Source organism: Cheilinus undulatus, linkage group 19 (assembly GCF_018320785.1).
Source record: "Cheilinus undulatus linkage group 19, ASM1832078v1, whole genome shotgun sequence".
NCBI classification, from domain to species: domain Eukaryota; kingdom Metazoa; phylum Chordata; class Actinopteri; order Labriformes; family Labridae; genus Cheilinus; species Cheilinus undulatus.
In genome coordinates, this window is record NC_054883.1 from 28,637,009 (window position 1) to 28,657,737 (window position 20,729).

At 38.4% G+C, this 20,729-nt stretch overlaps 1 protein-coding gene across 1 annotated transcript in view; it reads right to left on the reverse strand.

Moving 5' to 3' along the window:
- abca4a (ATP-binding cassette, sub-family A (ABC1), member 4a) overlaps window positions 1-20,729 on the reverse strand; it is a 58,220-nt gene that overhangs the window by 27,838 nt on the left and 9,653 nt on the right. Inside the window, exons 5-10 of the mRNA XM_041814731.1 lie at window positions 19,897-20,024; window positions 17,369-17,566; window positions 12,674-12,763; window positions 8,894-9,128; window positions 7,458-7,597; window positions 3,001-3,117 (exon numbers count right to left, since the gene is read on the reverse strand). Of these exons, the coding sequence (XP_041670665.1) occupies window positions 3,001-3,117; window positions 7,458-7,597; window positions 8,894-9,128; window positions 12,674-12,763; window positions 17,369-17,566; window positions 19,897-20,024 (908 nt within the window). The remainder of the gene's footprint in view (window positions 1-3,000; window positions 3,118-7,457; window positions 7,598-8,893; window positions 9,129-12,673; window positions 12,764-17,368; window positions 17,567-19,896; window positions 20,025-20,729) is intronic.

Here is a 20,729-nt window from a genome sequence, read left to right on the forward strand (position 1 = left end):
AAAGGTAAGGGGACATCCCAGAAAAACTGGGGTTACTGGTTCAATCTCAACAATCAGTTAACTGTTTTTTTACTTAGTTATATCGAATCAGGAATTTTATTTTAGACATTAACAGAATAGCACTTTGCTATAAACACCTACAGCAGTATATCTGGGACCTGTGCATGATTAAATGTCACAGCATCCATCTTACCGTGTAACCATGTCAAATAAATGCTAAATAATTTATGCATCAGAGGAGTCATGACTGTCTCTCTTTGTAAAATCTTTAGACACGCCCCTTCACATGGGTCCCATGTGGCAAATTTTCACCCGGCAGTGAACATCCAAAATTTTTACAGACGCAGACACGCCGGACGTCAAAACATGCTACAGACGTGACTTTTGAAGACACTGCCCCCTAGTGTTTGGGAAAATATAATCATTTTGTGTCTGTGCAGCTGTCCATGTGGAAAGCATAACAGAGCCTTTCTTCCTCTCACCAACTTCTCCTCAATGTTTTTAAAAAGCGTCTGGATGTAAAATCAGAGGTTGGGGATATTAGCAACACTAATACATTACAAAAGGCCGTACACAGATATGCAGAAGTAGAGAACAGATGTTCTCTACCTATCAGCATATAACCTTTAATATGCTGTTTACTATCAAATATGTGACATGCCAAGGCACACTACATAAAGCAGAAAAATTATGCCTTAAAATGGCTAAAATACACATTTTATTTCCATCTTCATGCTATATTAATTTGATCATTCTCAGAAGATATTAAAACTATGAATTTCTGTTTTCCTTATTTCTTTCTTTTCATTTTTAAAATGTTTTCTTTCTCTTTTCTCATGTTTAATACACCACAGGTTGTACCAACTATCACAGGTTCTCACAGTAGAAGTCTCAATCTGTAAGCCACGCTGTCAGCTTAAAAGTAATAAATGAAGGAAACCAAAAACTTAGGTCTATAAGTGCGAGAATTTTTCATTTTTGACCGATGAACTGAACCTGTACTGAACCATGACTCAAAAACTGAGTTAAAAACCAAACCATGACCTCTATGCACTGTAACACACCAAATCACTATATCACAAATTAGTTGGCAGTTGTTTCTGTGTTAAGCTAAGAACACTTTGCTCCTTGTTTAGATAAAAACCTGCATGTAAGAGTGAAGGAACAGCAAAAAAAAAGTTTAAAGTCACAACATGCAAGCATCTTTTGTCTCATCCACTGGGCTGTTTGACTTAGACAAACTTTAAAAGAGCTGGATAATTGTGAAAAGAGACCAAAAATAGGTTAAAATGCCAAAAAAGTGGAAAAAGTAAAAAAAAAAAAAGAAGAAGAAGCAAAAATGTGGAAAGGTAAAGTGGCAAAAGGAAATAGCATAAAAAGGCCACGATTGGCAAAAATGAGTAAAATGTAGCCAAAAACTTCCAAAAAGCTGCAAAAATTGGGCAAAAGTGGCAAAAAATGTATCATGAGTGGCAAATTGTGGCAAAGTATGTAAAATATTGCCAAAAACTAAAAAACATAAAAGTGGCAAAAAGTGGAATAAAAGTGCAAAATGGATTGAAGTGGCAAAAATGGGTAAGAAAAAGTGGTGAAAAGGGGTTAAAAAATAGCTCGAATGAACGATTCCAACATAAGGCCCAATAATAGCCTGACACACTTTCAGCTAAAAAAAATAAAAATAATAAAATAAAGTAACTGTTAGCCAGCACGCTAGCATTAATGCTTCTGATCCAACACACATGCCGTGGCATCATCGATAAATCACAGCTGGAGAGGACCCATTCACTCAATGCTGCAGGGAATCTGTGGACAAATCCAGCACTGAGAACAGTGTTAATTTCGGTGACTAAAACTGTGACTAAAAATGTTCGTCGACAGCCTTTTTTTCCATGACAAAAACTAGACTAAGACTAACAAAAATAGATCTGTGATGACTAAAACTGACAAAAACTAAGTTTTGGTCAAGATGACTAAAACTAGACTAAATTGTAATGTAGTTTTCATCTGACATTCAACATTTGTGTTATTTCTCCGATGTGGGTAAATCTGTCAAAAAACAATGCAGCTGTAGCTATTCTATCTCTCAGCAGTAGAGGGCAGGGACCCTAGGTTTGGCAGGGTGCATAGAACACACTACCATGATTTGGTCACAGATTATAGGCAAGAAAATAAGTGCTTGGACTAAAACTAGACTAAAATGTTTTTGAGTTTTTGTCGATTAAAACTAGACTAAAACTAAAAAGGGTAGAAATGACTCAAATATAACTTAAACTAAAATGCATTTCATTTAAAGACTAAAATTAATGCTAAAATTAAAAAGAGCTGCCAAAATTAACACAGAGAACCAGTATATGTCCCCTTTGCTGTCTAGGCTGGGGCGGGACAGAAATTCTAATGTCTGGTCTATGGTGGATGGGCTTTGATGTGGCCTGTTGCCCCCAAGGATTTGGCTAAATTGACCGTTTCATGAAAGACATCTAAGCCATTCATTTTCTGCAATTTCAAAGCTTTGCCAAACTTTCGGTCATTTAGACTCAAAATTATGGGCCCAGGTTAAAAATACACAAAAACTCATCTGTAAGAGGAGGGGGGAAATAACTTGAAAAAGTGACATAACAGAAAATACTGGAATAGCAGAGATTAGATTGTTTACACAATAAGCACAGAAAAAAAGTAAAGACAGACTGCTGGAATGAAAGGTCTGATGGAAAAGAAAAATGTGGCATATTTTAGAAAAGATACGGTTAAAAATTCATATGAAAATAATGAATGAAAAATTAACTGAAAAAAATGACATCGTTAATCATCTCATTTATATGGAGGACTTTTAAACTGGTGGACCAGATAAATAATTACGTAAAAGTAGATCTGGGTCCTGTTCAGTGCAATAAAACTTGACTGATATTGAATGCAGCTTGTTTTTGGTAATCTCAGAGATTTCTTTAAACATATAACTCCATGTTGAAACAAAAAAAAAATCACTTCATCTTATTGTCCTACCCGTATCATCTTGACCTGGATGCCATCTTGGAAAAAAGACCAAATCTGTGGGGCCACTTCCTCCCAGGCCTTCCCCATTGTCCTGAGTCGCTCCAGCTCTTCAAATGTTGTGTTTGCCTGCAGGACAGATGGAAATGTGTTTTATATTATAAAAAATAAACATGCAAACACATCTATTCTCCTAAACACACATATCTTAGCACACAAGACCAGGAAAATTAGGATCCATGCAAAACAAATGTTTGCAGAAGAAATTAGCACGGTTGGGAAAATTCCTGCCTGTAAACACGTGCACATGTGTACACAACATTCAGACAGTCAGATTCACACACTGTCACTGATCCGCTAATCTCCTGCTACATACCATTCCCACATCAAACTCTCTGTGAAAACAGACCCAGCAAAGACAACACACACATTCTCACACAAAGAATTCCCGCGGGCTCGTTCTGATAACCAAACTGTGCAACAAACGCTGCCTGTGCCAAATCGTCAAATATTTACTGCACGCTTATCGTTAAAAAGTCTATGTATGTGTGTGGGTACAGTGCTTTGTGTGGCAGATACCAAAGGCCGGCTATTTCAGCATTCAGTCATGTGCAGTGGGGGATGAAAGCCCTCAAGAGTACACCCAATTAAACGCCTTCCTCTTGTGTGTGTCTGATTTTGGGTGACAATGGGGACAATGGAGCAGGGGTGACAATGGGGGCCGTTGGTGACAACTGGCCGAATGCATTCAGGCTGCCCAGTGAATCTCAGTCAGGTTCCCACAAGTGAGTGCTTCCTCATTCCCTGGGGCAGTTTAAAAAAGCAGATGGGGGGGGTGGGGGGTCCTTTAAGGTTAATTCCTGCAGGGGTCAGTTTAGGGCTTAGGATGTGGTGTATTTTGTGTCTTAAAGCCCATTTACACACTCAAAAAACTCCTGGAAATTAACCTTATTTCTAAAGACAAGCAGCATGTGTGAATTAAACAGACCCAGGCATTTTCTTTCCAACCCTCTAGAATATTGTCAGTGTTAAGTTGGGGTGAGCTGATGTGTGAGCACAGCAGGAGTGTTCAAGAAATGTGCTGAGGGTGAGTGGGCCAGAGCGATGACTGACTGTTTACATCATACCATGGAAATGTCTACCACCCACAAACAAGGACTGCTGATGACGACAATAAACACAGAAATGTACAAGAAAAACTAAGATATTACATAAAATGAAAACACTTTAATAAAGAAAACTGTTGAAAAAGTTACATATATTGTTTAGAAGTTTGAAAAACTATCCTTAATGAATAAATGGAATCCCCGTCAATTTGGTTAGCCTGGTTCAAGCATTAAAGTTCCGTAATAAGGATTTTGCAAAATGCCTATGGAGGATTTGAATGGCAAATTTTACTTACTGAACAAGAGCCCCTAAAAGAGTGTGCGGGCAACGCTGAGCTCTATTTTAAGGGTGCTTGCAATTTAGAGACCCAACCGGACTGGAGTACACTTGGCCGCTTAATTCCAGAGATCTCATTAATAAATTTTACGTATGCACAAAAGTGAGTCTGAAGTTGGCCTACGCCTACGTCTGCATCTGGTTCAAGTTTCCATGAACTCTGGCGAGAGTGCATCTGCCTCGCTCTGTGCCAGACCAAAGAGACAGAAGACAGGAATTACTTTTTTCTGATACACATCTCTCTGTTATGATACTTTAAGACACTCGTGGGCCACCTTAGCTGATAGGTTTAGGAAATTTACCTCACAATGAACAAAAACACAGCATGTTAACTTTCAGTGAAGACAGTGACATCAGCTAACATACTGTATTTAGATGAACTGCTCAGTGATTTTATAATGTTTAAGCATCAGGGAGGGCAGGTTAATTCCCCATAGCAGTCAGTGACACTGTGAGCTGCTATATTTGCTCAGCCAAAATTAGACCAAGTCAGGAAAGAGGTAAATAACTTTCAAACCGTCTGATTCAAAATTTGGTCACACATAGATCTGTGTTTCCACATGTTAACAGCAACCATATTCCAACATATGTAGTGTGTTAAAGGCACAAATTTTGGATTTCACTTTACAGGGACTTTAGAAAAAAAGGATTTATCAGTGCAGCACAGGCTCGTTACATCCTTTGAGCTGCACAGTGGATGTAGGGTCTGTGCTGATGTCACTAAAAAAATAACACCATAGCAGTAGAAAGAACTCCATTGTCAGCCTGGAGCACAAACAAGTCAGCGCAATTGGTTGCTATGGTTGCTTGTTCTTCTTTCATCTTCTTGACAGATTTGAAAACTAAATATGGACATACAGGCATCGTAACAGTCTCTCTCTCTGCAAAGCTGCCAGATAAGGTTGCCAGTTGTCCCATATTAGCCAGGACATCCAGCATTTAGATCTAAATTGGTTTGTCCCCAGTAGGACACACCCTGTCCTTAATTTTGATGATACTAGCCTGTAATCACTAGACACCTTAGTGACCCTACGTCAGGTCGTGTGACAAAATGAGTGGCTAATCATGCACTGATCAATGTATACATCAGGTGACACCTGTCAACCAATCACAGCACCCCTCATGTGTATCAGAGATTCCTACAACACCTAAGTGCTTTTCATGGATGGTGTTACTCTGTTGGCTTGTGGTGCACAAGTGTTCATAAAAATGACTAAACTAGGCAAAGAGAAAAGACTATGCAGCTACAACAAGCTATGGGAAGCAAACGTGGGTGAAGTCGGTCTGTGATGACTCAACACAAATCAAATATTTCTTCCCTTATTTGGTACTGAAAAAAATAAGCAGCACTATCACCAGACTACATTGAAATAAAATGTTGATTTTATATTGCAGAACAGGGAGTTGCTGATCTACTGCTGCCTAAATGTGTAAGTTTCTAAATTTGTGAAAATGCTTGATGGTAGAATAAAGGTAAGTCCTGAATAATTGCACATGATTTTAACTTCGTTTGATAAAAAATAAAGTTATGCATGACAGAGGGAAGAGAAAGACAACAAAGCCATCGTGTTTTTGGTCTCCCAAAGTAACAGATTAACTTCTTGTTCATTACTTTCTCGGAGCAATTAAGATCCCAATCTGAGGAAGAGGAAAACAAAGAGGGCATTAAAGGTCAGAACCAGCGAGGGGGTGTGTCTTTGTGCGTGCTCACATCTTTAAGGACAGACTCTTACAACTTATATAAGACTGAGAAAGCCGTGGCGCCAGTTAACGTTGTGGAAGTCACCATAGCAGTTCAGCTTGTGCTCCTCTATAGCAACCAAACCATCCATGACTGCTGCCCCCCTCCTCGAGGGGCTTTGACCCACTCGTATCTACAGCTACACACAAAGAGCTGGACATGACACCAGGAGAGCTGATCCTCTTTTAAGCTGAAATGTATTGTTCTCTATAGCAGGCACATTTGTTCCCAAGAAAGTAAAAGACATGGATGTTTTATAGTAATGGAAATCATCCAAAAATCTAAATCAAGAATATTTTTTTGCTTTATTTTTGAAATTGCTCATTTTTTCATTGTCATTCTACTGACCCTATAGATACTGTATTTCTATTTTTTGGGAAGTGATCCTGCAAAACCACCTAAGCCTCATATGTCTTCATCAAAAAATCTCCCAAGAAGGAAAGAAACAGAACAGTTACAGAGATAGACCTTTTTGTCTTTGAGAAAGAAGTGTGGTACCGTGATGGATGCCACCTTTGCAATAAGACAGTTTGTGAAATTTTATCCATGCTGGATATTCCACAGTCAACTCTAAGTGATATTGTCGGAAAGTGGAAGCGTTAAGGAACAACAGCAATTCAGCCATGAAGCAGAAGACATGCAAAATCAAAGAGTGAGGCCAACGACTGCTAAGGTGCATGGAGTGTAAAAGTCACCAACTCACTGCTGATTTCATAGCTAAAGAGTTCCAAACTTCCACTGGCATCAATGTAAGGACAAAAAGTCAAAACTGTGCAGTAGGAGCTTCATTTCCATGATGGAGCATCTGCCTGACAGCATTGTGCCAACTGTGAAGTTTGTTGGAGGAGGGAAAATTGTATGGGGCAGTTTTTCAGGGTTTAGCTAGGCCCCTTATCTCCAGCAGGGCATTTTTTAATGCTTCAGTGTAGCTAGACATTTTGGACAATGCTATGCTTCCAACTCTGAGACAGCAGTTTAAGGAAGACCCCTTCCTATTCCAACATGACTGTACCCCAGTGCACAAAGCAAAGACTATTAAGACATGGACTGAAGAATTCAGTATGGAAGAACTTGATTGGCCCTGACCTCAACTCCACTGAGCACCTTTATGATAAACTGGACCAGCAAAAAAATAAAAAAAATGGGTGAAAAACACACATTCAAAAGATGTACAGGTCTAAATGTACTTTACTGTCTTCCCAAAACATCTCACAACTATACTGTAAATTCTATTTACACTTAGTAAATTACATTGAATCAAAGAAGTGCACGATGCTTTGCTTACATTTCGTATTATCCGCCTGACAGCCGGTGAGTCGGGAGCGTAGAGGATCTGTCCCATCAGCATGGGCTTCACAGAGTTCCACAGGATTCTGGTGGCAGGGTTTGACTCAAGCCCTCTCATCAGATCATTGCAAAAAGGAGCTAAAGGGGAAGGTAACAATCACATTTTAAAAAGAACATAGAAAATGAAAACACTTTTGCAAAACAGCCATAGATTGCCAGAGACTGAATTAAGCTCTGCTACTAGATAGGGGAGATTGGGATGAGATGATCCAGTTTTTGCCTGAGAATAAAACTGACAGCAGTTCCTGCAGAGCTGGATAAATACAGAATTTCCAGCTTGTCAATGCAGCACATAGGCATATTTTGCTGGCTTGGGGACAGGGCTGGCTCTAGCCATTTTGGTGGCCTAGGCAAACTTACAATGTACTTATATCTTACTAACTGTGCTCCTTCTCTTCACTGGACAGTAAAGTGGGTACCTATTCAGAAATGTCTGGTCACTGATCAACTTCGTCTATGGTTTTCTAGAAACAAGGGGTGGCTCAGCTAACCCACAGGCCCATCTTACCCCACTCTCCCCTACACCCAGGGGGCCTGGGTGCATAAACAATAGCAGGATTTGGAAATTGGCACCAAACTAATGTTTGCTTTTGTTTGTTTGTTTTGTGTTTGTGTTTCAATATGCAAATACTTTCAGGGCAGATTAATGAGGCTGGTCAAAAAGTAACAAAAGAAATTTTAAAAAAGTCTAATCTTATCTATGGGAAATCTAACCTTGATTTTTGAGAATATAAAGTCATTTATTTATGAGAAATGAAGTCCTGAATTTCTGGAATCATAAAATCAGAAATTTACAATACATAGTAAAATTTGAAAAAAAAAGATGAATAGATTAATAAATTATAATGGAAATAAAATAAATTTCTTATCACTAAAAGCTGTGACTATAATTAATAAAATTAAGTATTCTTATGAAATAAAAATAGAATTTGAGATTGTACTGTAGACATTAAGACCCACAAAACTTTTGTCAAAATTTTACCTCCTTTAATTTTATTTTATTTTTTTCAGATTGGCTCTAACACACCTTTATAAAATTCTGTATTAATGACATTTGTATAAGTTGAATTTGTATGGTGCTTACCTGTTTTTATCATAGTAAGGTTTAATGTGATGTAGATTTAGGGGGCGTGGCCTCTTTGAGTTACAGGTTGGAGCTGCTGGCTGTCTTCTAGGCTCAGCTCAGATAAATCAGTCTCTAAACTTTACCTCTAGGAGGTGTTTGTGCTTGCAGAGCCTCTTAGATGTTTTTATTCATCCTAATATCACATTAACAAAAAGTTTTAATGTGTGGATTGGCAAAAGGCATCCTTTAATAGCATCCAAACCTTTACTGAAACAACCATTATCAAGACATCTCCAGTATATACTCACTGGTGCTGTTGTCGTATTCGTAGTTGTTCTGTGTCTTCCCACTGCTGATTCCCAGAAAGGCTTTGTAGTTGTTGTCCTCGTACCAGTTAAAGGAGGTTACCCTGGAGAAAGCGCCCTCAGAGTAACCACAGACAAGGCTGGAGGCAGCGGTCATCACCTGCCTGAAGGACAAGTTGTTCTGCAGGAGAGGAGTCACAACCTTCAGGAGCTCCCTGGTGCTTTTCCTTTGGTACAACTTAGGAGAGATGTCAAAAGAAAGCAAGGTTTTAAACCTACTGTCAGCAGTTTTAATTATAAAAGAGACAATCAGGAGCTGCTGCCATGGTTCTTTAAGTGCCAGTCATCACTGCCATTGGGATGGTGTTGAAATAATTCACAGAGAGCAGACTGGAATTCCCTTTCTTCCTTTTTTTTTTCTAATAATTTGCATGTTCAGGATAGGATTACCCAAGAAGCATCTGTCCAGAGGGCTCATCAGGACCCACAGAAAATGAAAGTTTTTTTTGTAGCTTTAAGTGTCAGCTTTTAGATGTATATGACAGACCTATGATGTTGAAGATATTCTAAAGAGTTGATATGAATTGATATTTTTGTAGTTATGAGGTGAGCAGAATTCTGTTAATAAAAGTCCTGTACAGCGCTGTGAAAAAGTATTTGCCCCTTTTCTGATTCATGATTGTTTTTTTTTTTTTTTGCATATTAAATGTTTCGGATCATCAAACCAATTTTAATATCTCACAAAGACAACCCAAGTAAATAGAAAATGCAGTTTCTAAATGCTGATTTTATTCATGAAGGGGGAAAATCCATACATTTCTGGCCCGATGTGAAAAGTAATTGCCCCCCTGTGATTAACCACAGTTCTTGGGAAGCTGAGTTCAACTTCACTGGCACTCAGGCCTGATTACTGCCAGATTTGTTGAATCAAGAAATCACTTAAATAGAACTGTCAGACAAAATGAAGTAGGCTACAAGATCTCAGAGAGAAAAACGTATCATGCATCCAAAGAAATTCAAGAACAAATGAGAAACAAAGTGATTGAAATCTATCCGTCTGGAAAAGGTTATTAAAAGCCATTTCCAAGGCTTTGGGACTCCAGCAAACTGCAGTCAGAGCCATTATCCACAAACGGAGAAAACTGGGAGCATTGGTTAAACTTCCCAAGAGGAGCCAACCAAAATGACTCCAAGAGAGCAAAGACGACTCATCCAGGAGGTCACATGAGAACCCAGAACGACATCCGAAGACCTGCAGGCCTCACTGGCCTCAGTCAAGGTCAGTGTTCATGACTCAACCATAAGAAAGACACTGGGCAAAAATGGCATCCATGGGAGAGTTCCAAGGCCAAAACCACAGCTGAAAAAAAAAGAGCACAAAGGCTCGTCTCACATTTGCCAAGAAACATCTTGATGATCCCCAAGACTTTTGGAGAAATATTCTGTGGACTGACAAGACAAAAGTTGAACTTTTTGGAAGGTTTGAGTCACGTTACAATAACACAGAATCTGATAAAAGGAACATCATTCCAACAGTCAAACATGGTGGTGGCAGTGTGATGGTCTGGGGCTGCTTTGCTGCTTCAGGACCTGGACCACTTGCTGTGATTGATGGAATAATGAATTCTGCTGTCTACCAGAAAATCCTGAAGGCAAATGTCTGGCCATCAGTTCATGACCTCAAGCTCAAGCGCTCCTGGGTTATGCAGCAGGACAAAAACCTGAAACACACCAGCAAGTCCGCCTCTGAATGGCTCAAAATAAACAAAATTTAGGTTTTGGAATGGCAAAGTCAAAGTCCGGACTTAAATCCAACTGAGATGCTGTGGTGTAACCTTAAACGGCAGTTCATGCTGGAAAACCATCCAATATGGCTAAGTTAAAACAATTCCCTGAGGAAGAGTGGGCCAAAATTCCTCCACAGCGATGCGAAAGAGTCATCACCAGTTATCAAAAACGCTTGATTTCAGTTATTGCTGCCAAGGGTGGTACAACAAGTTATTAGGTTGAGGGGGCAATTACTTTTTCACAGGGCCAGATAGGTTTGGAATTTTCCCCCTTAATAAATAAAATCATCATTTACTTTTTCTATTTACTTGGGTTGTCTTTGTGAAATATAAAAATTGTTTTGATGATCAGAAACATTTAAGTGTGATAAATATGCAAAAAAAATCAGGAATCAGAAAGGGGGCAAATACTTTTTCACAGCGCTGTATATGACTAAAAAATTGAAAACAAAGGCTAAAATGGGCAGACATTTCTCTACGATAACAGAACAGAAGAATTCAATATTTGGTTTTGACTCTTAATGTTAGGCCCTGATTGAGTTTTAAGTTACAAAAAAAAAAAAACACAATCTTTTATTTCAAGCTCTTGATGATCACTAAAGAAGAAAGTAAATGCATCTTCCTCACATTACTTTTTATTGATCTATGGAAAACACAAATCAAAATATTTAAGAAATTAGACTTTGTCATGATTTACAGGATAGAGTCTCTTCATTTGTTGAGAAAATCTTGATCCAACTACTTCACAGTTTAGCTGCTGTCGATGGTTCCCCATCTCAGCACCTGACTTTGACCCAGAAGTTGAGCAGCGTAGCAGAAGTGGTGTTTTTGTCTGCCTCCAGGTATCACCATAAACCACAGGTCATTTGTATGAAAACTAAAGGATGGATATGAAATGTACAGAGTTGTAAAGTTTGTCATTGTTGACACCATTCAACAGACAACCAATAGGCTGCTGACTAGCTTGTTAACATGCTCAGCAGGAATAAAGGGACATTTTGCCATCTACCGTAGCGGAGGTAGACATTCTTCTGTCAATGAATCAAATCTGCTGTTTTGCATGTATGCAGGGACAAGGACATTAAACTGCCTAGTCATGTTATAACCATGCATAAAACATACTGTGACAAAAACAACTTTAATAGGAGGGTTTCTGATCTCATAAATTTGCTTAATAATAGTCTTTTAGACCTTAAAATATCTATAAAGTCATAACATTATATAATATCTTAGTGTTTGTCACAAGAAAGTGACACTAAGTTTCCTTGAGATTAAAAATTGCTCCCATGGTAACTTTTCTTTATCAAAATAATGTTTCCCTTTTCCTTTTTTAAATTAATCAACAGATCTTGGAGTCTTCCTCCTTTGATACAAAAGGAAAATGACTGTGTGTCTTCCTGTCTTCTGTTTGGATGTCCGACAGTCTATCCTCGAGACAGAGAACAGCATTGTGCCAAGAGGACGTCAGCTACACCAAATGTCCCATGGAAACATCCACAACAAACAATCCAGTATGACAGCACACACTGACATGCTTGATATTGCACACAGGTAGACCACAAATTATACAGGTACAGTTGCACAACTTCAAATCTTACAGTAGACTGTTACATAAGACGTAACTGCAATAGACACCAAACTTTATGCATGTTACTCAACAAACCACCACTAAGCTATTATTGACACCACATACAGATTATGCCATCACTGATGTTTAACCTCTTCCATGTCTGCAGGTTCACCCGTTCCTGCTGTCTCAGTGTTTTTGTTTCTCCACAGGGATGCTCCTGTAATGATGATGTATCTGTTTTTGAAGCTAACGAAGCCTGTTCTAGATTTAGCCTTCCTCATACGCACTAAATGATGTCCCCCACCGTCTGTGTTTGCGTAAAAACTCAGGCAAGAGGAAGCAACTGTTTCCTGACGGCTAAAATTAGCAGGCAGTGAACTTTTGAATGGAGTGGGACTGCAGTTGAGTGTCAGCCGAGAGCCTTACCTCTCTCAGTTTTTCTGAGGCTGCAGAGATGACCCGGACCCATAAGCGGATGTCGATGCCTTCAGAGTGTTTGTCCAGCTCCAGAGGAAGCTGGGAAGAAACACAAATTTATCACTGCGACATGAAAACTTCAGCAAATCTTTTACTGAGTGAAAAACTTAGACTGTCAGCCTGCTGACACCTGGCACACTCAAAACTAAAATCAGACTTTCTATAAACCCAAGTCCTTCCTGACTCAGAATAATTCATTTTTTGGGAAAGATGAATAAAAACTCTAACTGTACCTTTTTTAAGAGCTGTACTTTTTGTTTTTTGTCCAACAAAACAAAATAAAATCAGGTCTGCTTCCATCAATGTCGTGTTTTTTCTTAAGGTAGATGGGATTATACAATGATGCAGTTCAACTTTTAATACTAATTATCATGTGTATTATGTGGTGTATATATAGTAGGGGTAATGGGTAACGCACTATATATATATATATATATATATATATATATTGATTGGTGTGTGCTTCTCTGCTGATTTGTTAACCTATTTTTGTTAGTAACACACTGTATCATAGTATTTAAATGTTTTAACCCTTGTGCACCCCTTCAGAAAATGTTGATGTTTCACCCTTCCTGCAAAAAAGTGTTCAGGTCCTAAAAAGTGCTATAAAAATATTAACTATGATTTTTTTTTTTTTTTTTTACTTTCACTACATTAAATCTTTTAACCAATGTCAGTCCTGATCATAACTATTGAATTAACATGTATTTACAAAGTGACTTTAACCCTTTCATGCCATTTGGGGAACATCAACCAATAGTTTACTGTCAAAAACACAAAATATGAAACAATATAAACTAATATATCAAACAAATGTGTGTGCGTGGGTGGGGTGTGCAATTGCATTTTTGGGTGTAGGTGTGTGTAGGAAATGTGTGTAGGGTGACAGGTGGAACATTTTCTTCTACACATTGTCTTAAAGCCCTGTTATTAATGTAAATTTGAATTTTAAAACTTTACTAAAGAAGTAAAATCCCTGCAAAACTTGGCCTCCCTAATATTAAGAAATACCAAAATATTGAGTATTTTTCATTAAAATGCAAAAAATGTACCAAGGGGTGCTCAAGGGTTAAATCATGTGGTATTGCATTAATGTAGTCATCTAATAGAGATCCTTTTGCCTTCATCAAAGTTTAATCATCTTTAATAGAAATCTATGAAAATAAATCTATGAGAGAAAATGTTTTATGTGTGATACAGCAATATTTTATAAACTTTATACATCAATAAGAAAATAAATTGCAGCTCATTGACGTTATCATTTTTAAGTATCTCTCCCTTATATCTGCTGGTTCTGAAGTCTCTTGAGTGTCTTCTTGTGTGAACAGAGATCTGTTAGACAGTTCACAAAACAATAGACTAAAGTGTCAGGAAGGAGCTCAAGGCCAAGACCAAAAACTGCCAGAGAAAACATCCTTCCTCACGAGTGTAGATTCAGCCAATCAGAGCGCACCAAGCACGGATAGGAAAATCCCTATTGGACAAAAAAAGAAAACCAAATTTCACAACATGTATTTCTGTAAACTTCTCACAAATCGCAATGCGTCATCTATGAAGTGAATCTTTGAGGTGCCCTCTACCTCATTTAGCCAAAAACTTTAACTTAAAAAAGGCATCACAATGTTTAGCTTTAAAAGTTGTAGTAGTACTATTTGAATTAAAAACATAAATGAATATTATTCAATAAAAATGTACCCATGAGGAAATTCAAGTCTTGTGATGCAAGGGTGCTTGAACATTCCTTGATAAGAATTGAAAAGTGCAGACAGTTTAGACCTGACTTTGTTTACTTAAGAGGGCTCTTGCCATTCCTTGGGAAATAAATGGTCCCACCCTGTGAGTCAGAGCTCTTATGAAAATACCAACATCTGTTTATCTGTGTCTTCAAGCTTTAAACCTGCTGAATGAGAGAGCACACCTGGGCGAGTCTGTCAGGTTTCATACAGATGTGATCTGAAGCCAAACTGCCGATGTGATGTCAAACACCACCTGAATAAAGAAAGTTTAATAAACCTGAAGTAAATTGTCGACCCATTTAAGACTGTGCTTTTATTAAAAAAAAAAAAAAAAACTTTAAAAGCTCACTGATACACATGTGGCAGCCAACCAATAAATCCTCCAATTTGTTCTTTACAATCCACCTATATGTATTAATCTGATACCCTCTGCAGTGATGAATTAAATATAACACAAATGTCCTCTTCTGCCAAAAACCCTCTCCCCTCTTGCCAGTTTAACCTAAAGACCATCAGCCAGCCATTGGCTCAGCTTTCTAAGAACTGGCATCAATGTTTTTTATGCCTTTATTTAACTGGACAGTGTATAGAGATGGAAACCAGGGAGAGAGTGGGAAATGACACCCGGACTCAAACCATGACCGCCTGCTTTAAGGGCAGCCTCTGTACATGGAGTGTGCTGACATCGAAGTTCTTTGTAAATAAGATACTTAACTTGGCAACGTCCCAAATGGTGCTAATCCAATAACAACTCTACACTCTCTTCTCCTTTTCATGAACTCAACCAGTAACTGCCAAAATATCTCTATTTTAAAACATGTCAACCAATGTCTTTAAGCTTACAGACCATGAATTATGACCTAAAAAGGGTTTAACTCTTTAAAAATACGTATGTTTTTTCTGTATTTTGGCAAATATATTTGTACGTTCTTATCCATAACCCAACATGATGTGAAACAAGGCAACCCAGCTCTTTATTTGTGGTCTTCATCCATTCAGAATCTTATTATAATATCACAGCTAAAGTCACAATAATAATACCTGCCCCTCACCTTGCGTGTCCACCCTAAGCTTGCAAGCTAACCTTTTGTGAAGGCCCCCTTTTGTTCTCACTAAAGTATAGGGGCTGCTGGAGTAATGCTGACAGGGAGAGATTAGAGGTGGAAAGTAACTAATTACATTTACTTAAATTACTGTAAATGAGCAGGTCTTTTGGGGTACTTGTACTTTTTTAAGTACATTTTGAAATCAGTGATTTTACCTCTACTTAAGTATATTTTAACTAGAGTAACTGTACTTTTTTCCAAGTACAACACTCTTGAACTTATTCCACCTCTGTTGACTACACATTAGCACATCACATCCCAAAACAGCAAACTGAAGTGTGTTAAACATTTCTGAGTTGATTTAACTCTCAAAGTGTAATTTCAACTCCATTCTGAGTGAAATGGCCTTCAGTTTTGGAGTTATTTGACAGTTTTGACCCACCAGTGTTAGTTCAACTCTGTAGAGTCAATTGATCTAAGCTCTGCCCACTACAATTTCAAATCTGGGGGGATTTGTGGTCAGAGTTCCCCATCATGCAATTGGGCAAAGTGTTGAGATGTGTTTGTTTGTGTTTAGATGTTGCCTGTTCTCTGGGATCCCTTCTGAGGTTCTTTTGGTCATGTTTCAGGTAGAATGTTGTTGTTTTTGACGTCAGACACATTTGCACCACAGGTAAAGTTATCCATTGAGTTAGATTTACTGCCTGTGACCATGAGGTTGCTATGAGGTTGACCCTGCTTTGTTCTTGCCAGGAGACCCACAGATTTTCAAGAGTTACTGCAGCTCTCTTATATTGTAAAATATTTTCAACTATATATAGGTTAGAACAAAATAGACATAATTAAAGTGTTAGTTTTTTGTGTATTTTACTCTATTATAGAGGTGTGCCTTTACCTGGACAACCTGGTTGGAGATCTGTTCTCTTGCTGTCATTGCCCATAAGGAAAGATCACATTTTACTGTACAACTCCTCAGTAGTACACAGTACTCAGTACTTAAAGTCAACTTACTGACAAATTAACAAATTAGATACTTTTTATTTTTACTTTAGTAAATTTAAAGACCACTGCTTTTACTTCTACCACAGTACATTTTAACCAGAGTAACTGTACTTTTACTTCAATACAATACTTTTTTTTTCTCTGTTCATCGATGCAGGCTGAGAGCTCAACTTGTGCATTATAGCTTGTAGATGCACTGACTCAATACTGCAAAAATAGATGGTGCTAAAAGAACAACACAGCTGCAAAAAACTGCACGTTGTGGACTTTGCCAAACTAAATCTTAATCATCACGCATCAACCTGTTTCCCCTTTGGGATTTCAAAAAGAATCTGCGGCTCATAAACCAGAGTGACATAATGGTTTTACAGTGCTTTGTAACTGTTACATCCTGTTTCACAGCTTTCAGATGTAGTAATCTGAAAATAAATAATTTAGATCCTAAAATTTGCAATTTGAATTTGAAACAAAACCATAGTTAAGTAAGGTTTGCAATTAAATGCAATTTATGTGTTCAAAATCTCTTTAGAAAGTAATTTTGTGCATCATGCTCAGTATAACATGCATTAGCTACCTCCAGAAATATGGTGGGCCCCGTCTCTGGTGCTGTTACTTTGGGGGTCATGGGCTGAAAAGTTTGGGAACCCCTGCTTTAAATCATGAAAGAGTTGGACTGCAGGGTTTGGCATTTTGCCATGGTACATTTCCACAGTCTATAGGTGTTAACTATTGTAGGCTTTATTTAGTTGGGATAGTTTCTATATTTGCCTTTGTTGTTTTAATTCCTTTGATAAGAACAGCTTCCTAATCCTATAAAACTAACATCCGCATCAACCCTGTTAATCCAAGTCAACACTGACCAGCCGGAAGAGCTTGAAGAAGTCCACATTGGCATAGAACTTGTCCTCGATGATCTGCAGCCGCTGTGCAGGAAGGATGCACATGGCGTTTCGAACGGCGTAGAGTCCTCTTCGGGTTGGGAAAATGAGGAATCGATCTAGCAGGGTCAGGCTGCAGGCAATGTCCTTTAAATGCAGGTCTGGGACCCCAAAGGCAAACTGGAAAAACAGAGAGTGAACAGGAAGCGAATGTAGGTCAAACTGGTGCATTCAAGTAAACTTTATCAGTTTTGGGGAAAAAAAAGTTTCTGCTTGTCTAAAAGAAGAGAAAATCTTATTTACAAGCAAGCACAGGTGTTCAGCTTAGGGAGAGGGAGCAAAATGAGTCATTTAACCAGTTGAGTTAACCCTTTAAAACACAGATCTAATAATTAATTGCATTAGATTAGATTTTACTCTTAACCCTTTGGCCCAGATTTCAGGAGTAATTTCAGGATCTCGGCACACAATAAAGAAGCTCAAGGATCTTTCCAATAGTGGAAAACTTCTTCCATCTCTATAAACAGCAGGCTACATTAAGAATCTTTTATTATGGTGCGATTCTTAATGTACAACAACATGTGAGGGTACCTAACATGAATGTGATGTATTATTGATGCAAATTGATGTGATGCCTTGCGTAATAGATAAATCCAGGCATGTTGGCAGGATATATCTGACCAAACCAACACAAAATAAGCCACAAAGTGAGTAAAGTTTCAGTCATGTTCTTTTTCTTGTTCTCCATTGTGCTGACTCTGAGAATGCATTTCTTGTTAACAAAGCCAGTATTGTATAGTGCTGTATTTACAAGAGGTAACCATGCTCAGGCAAGGGTACGCCTCAAGCAGTGTGAGTGCAAGCCTGCAAAGGACTGGGGAAAGAGAAAATCGAGTTTCGATACTAATGTCAGAAGGTTTCTGTTTCAGATCTCAGAAGGCAGGGCCTTTCTGTGCAAAACTTGTTTTCAGTATATCTACCAGCTTCTTAGACACACAAACGTTAATGATTCAGTAAATGCTCAAAGACTAAGGAGAAGGAGGGGTGTGTTGGGGATGTCACATATGTCTGGATATAACGGCATGCAATGATTTACGTGTGTTTTGCTGTGTGTAAACTGCCAGCTGGAGATTTATTCCAGCTGTTTTTCAGCCAGATTTACTGCTCATACTGATACCTCTACATCAGACTGATCCAACATACCTGAGGTCAACTCATCATACAAAAGAATAACTGAGTAAGTAAATGTTCCCAGAGATATCGTTGACAGAACAAGTCTGTACAAGTAGAAAACTTCCTAGCCCTTGGCAAAAGAATTGTTGTTCAACACTGCAGTGTGGGGTGTAACACAGGACACAGTATCTGTAAAAAGTACTCACTCCCTTTGATGTTTGACCCTTTTACTGATTTTATAATCAATCATGGTGAATATAATCTGACCACTCTGACAAAAAAAACAAAGAACTCTTTAATGTCAAAGTGAAAACAGATTTCTACAAAGTACTGCCATTTAGATAAAAATATGTAAAGTAAAATAAGTGAAATAAGTGAAATATTCATGAATATATATAAATATTCATAAAAATTTACCTTTAAATCAGGCTGTACAGGGATTGGGCATGATCAGCCCTTTTCGAGTCTAGCCACAAATCATCTATTGGATTAAGGTCTGGGCTTTGACTCGGCCACTCCAGAACATTAACCTTGTCATCTTTAAACCATTTCTGTGTAGCTTTCACTGTATGCTTCAGGTCACTGTCTTGCTGGAAAATAAATCTTCTCCCAAGCTGTAGTTCTCTTTTAGACTGAATAATTCCTCCAGGACGTTCCTATATTTTGGTGCCTTTATTTTACTCTCTACCTTTACAAGCCTTCTAAGGCCGGCTGCCCAGAAGCATCCCCAAGCATGTGGTGATGTGCTGTGTTTGGTGTTAGCCAAACGTAATGTTTGTCTGATGGCCAAAAAGCCCCATTTTGGTCTCATAAGATCAAAGAAATTTCTTCCTCTTGACCATGAAGGGTCCCACATGTCTTTTGCATTTCTGCTACATGCCACTCTCCCATAAGAAACCATGCAATAGTTGTTGTTGTATGCAGAGTCTCTCCCATCTCAGCTGCTGAAGCTTGTTACTCCTTTTAGAGTAGTCATAAGTGTCTTGGTGGCCTATCTCATTAGTTTCTTTCTTGCATGGTCAACCAGTCTGTGAGGATGGCCTGATCTAGGCAGATTACCTTTCTCTTAGCTGCTTGGAGTGTTCTTTCTTTTTCATAGTGTAATAGTAGCCATGAATACTGATTAACCAGTGACTGGATCTTCCAGACACAGATGTCTTTACACTACAATCACTTTTGTAGACATTGTATTAATATTGACACTACTAGTGCCAACTTGCTAGACCTCTGTTGAATAAGGTCAGTCACTTTAAAGAGGTTTAATATTTATTCAATCATCTTTCATTTTTCTTTAAATGACATTACTTTGTAGAACATTACTTTGTGTTCCTCTGTACCTGTTCAGGTCTTATTTGTGCATTAAGGAGCTGGTTGACCACAGGCGGCGAGAGAGGAATGTCTCTGAGCAGGAAAGCTGTCAGCAGTTCATCGTCCTTCAGGATCCATTCCACCTTGATCCCCCAACCTGAACACACAGAGAGATGGCAGATGTAAAGGAAACAACTTCAGAAAAAGACAAATAGTTATTGTCTATACCCCAGAAACACGCAGCCTTTACTGTCACATATTATTAATTTATGGATTTTTCAAATCTCTATGTCTTGACTTTTTAAACAATTTTTAAAATCAACTTGTATTTAGTGAAGTATTGCAGCTCTTTCTGTTATCTATTGTGCTTGTGCATGTTTATGCTTCTTGAGTCAGAGTGGATACTGAAACTCTGGAAACATTAGGACACATGTTGGCACACATACTTGGCAGGCTGAGACAAATCCCTGACATCACAAGGATAGGCAGTAAGAATAAAGAAAGACATCATTGTCTCATTATTTGTTGCCTGTCTGTGCATGAATCAAGTTTTTCTCTACAGAGCAAAGTGCTTATATAGCTTAAATCCGGGTTAAGCCCTGGATTGACTCGCATTGCGATAATGTCTTCTGTACCCACTGGAAACCATTTGAAAAAGAACAAGGGAATAAGGGGATGAGAGAAATTATCATCATGATTAATATTATTACATTTAGCAGGGCTAAGGTGCTTGTTCAGTGAAAGTTCCATTTTCTGGCACTCTGTGACTGCTGAGTGGTCATCAGAGTAACTCCATGACTGCTGTGTGGTCATCAGGGTAACTCCATGACTGCTGTGTGGTCATCAGGGTAACTCCATGACT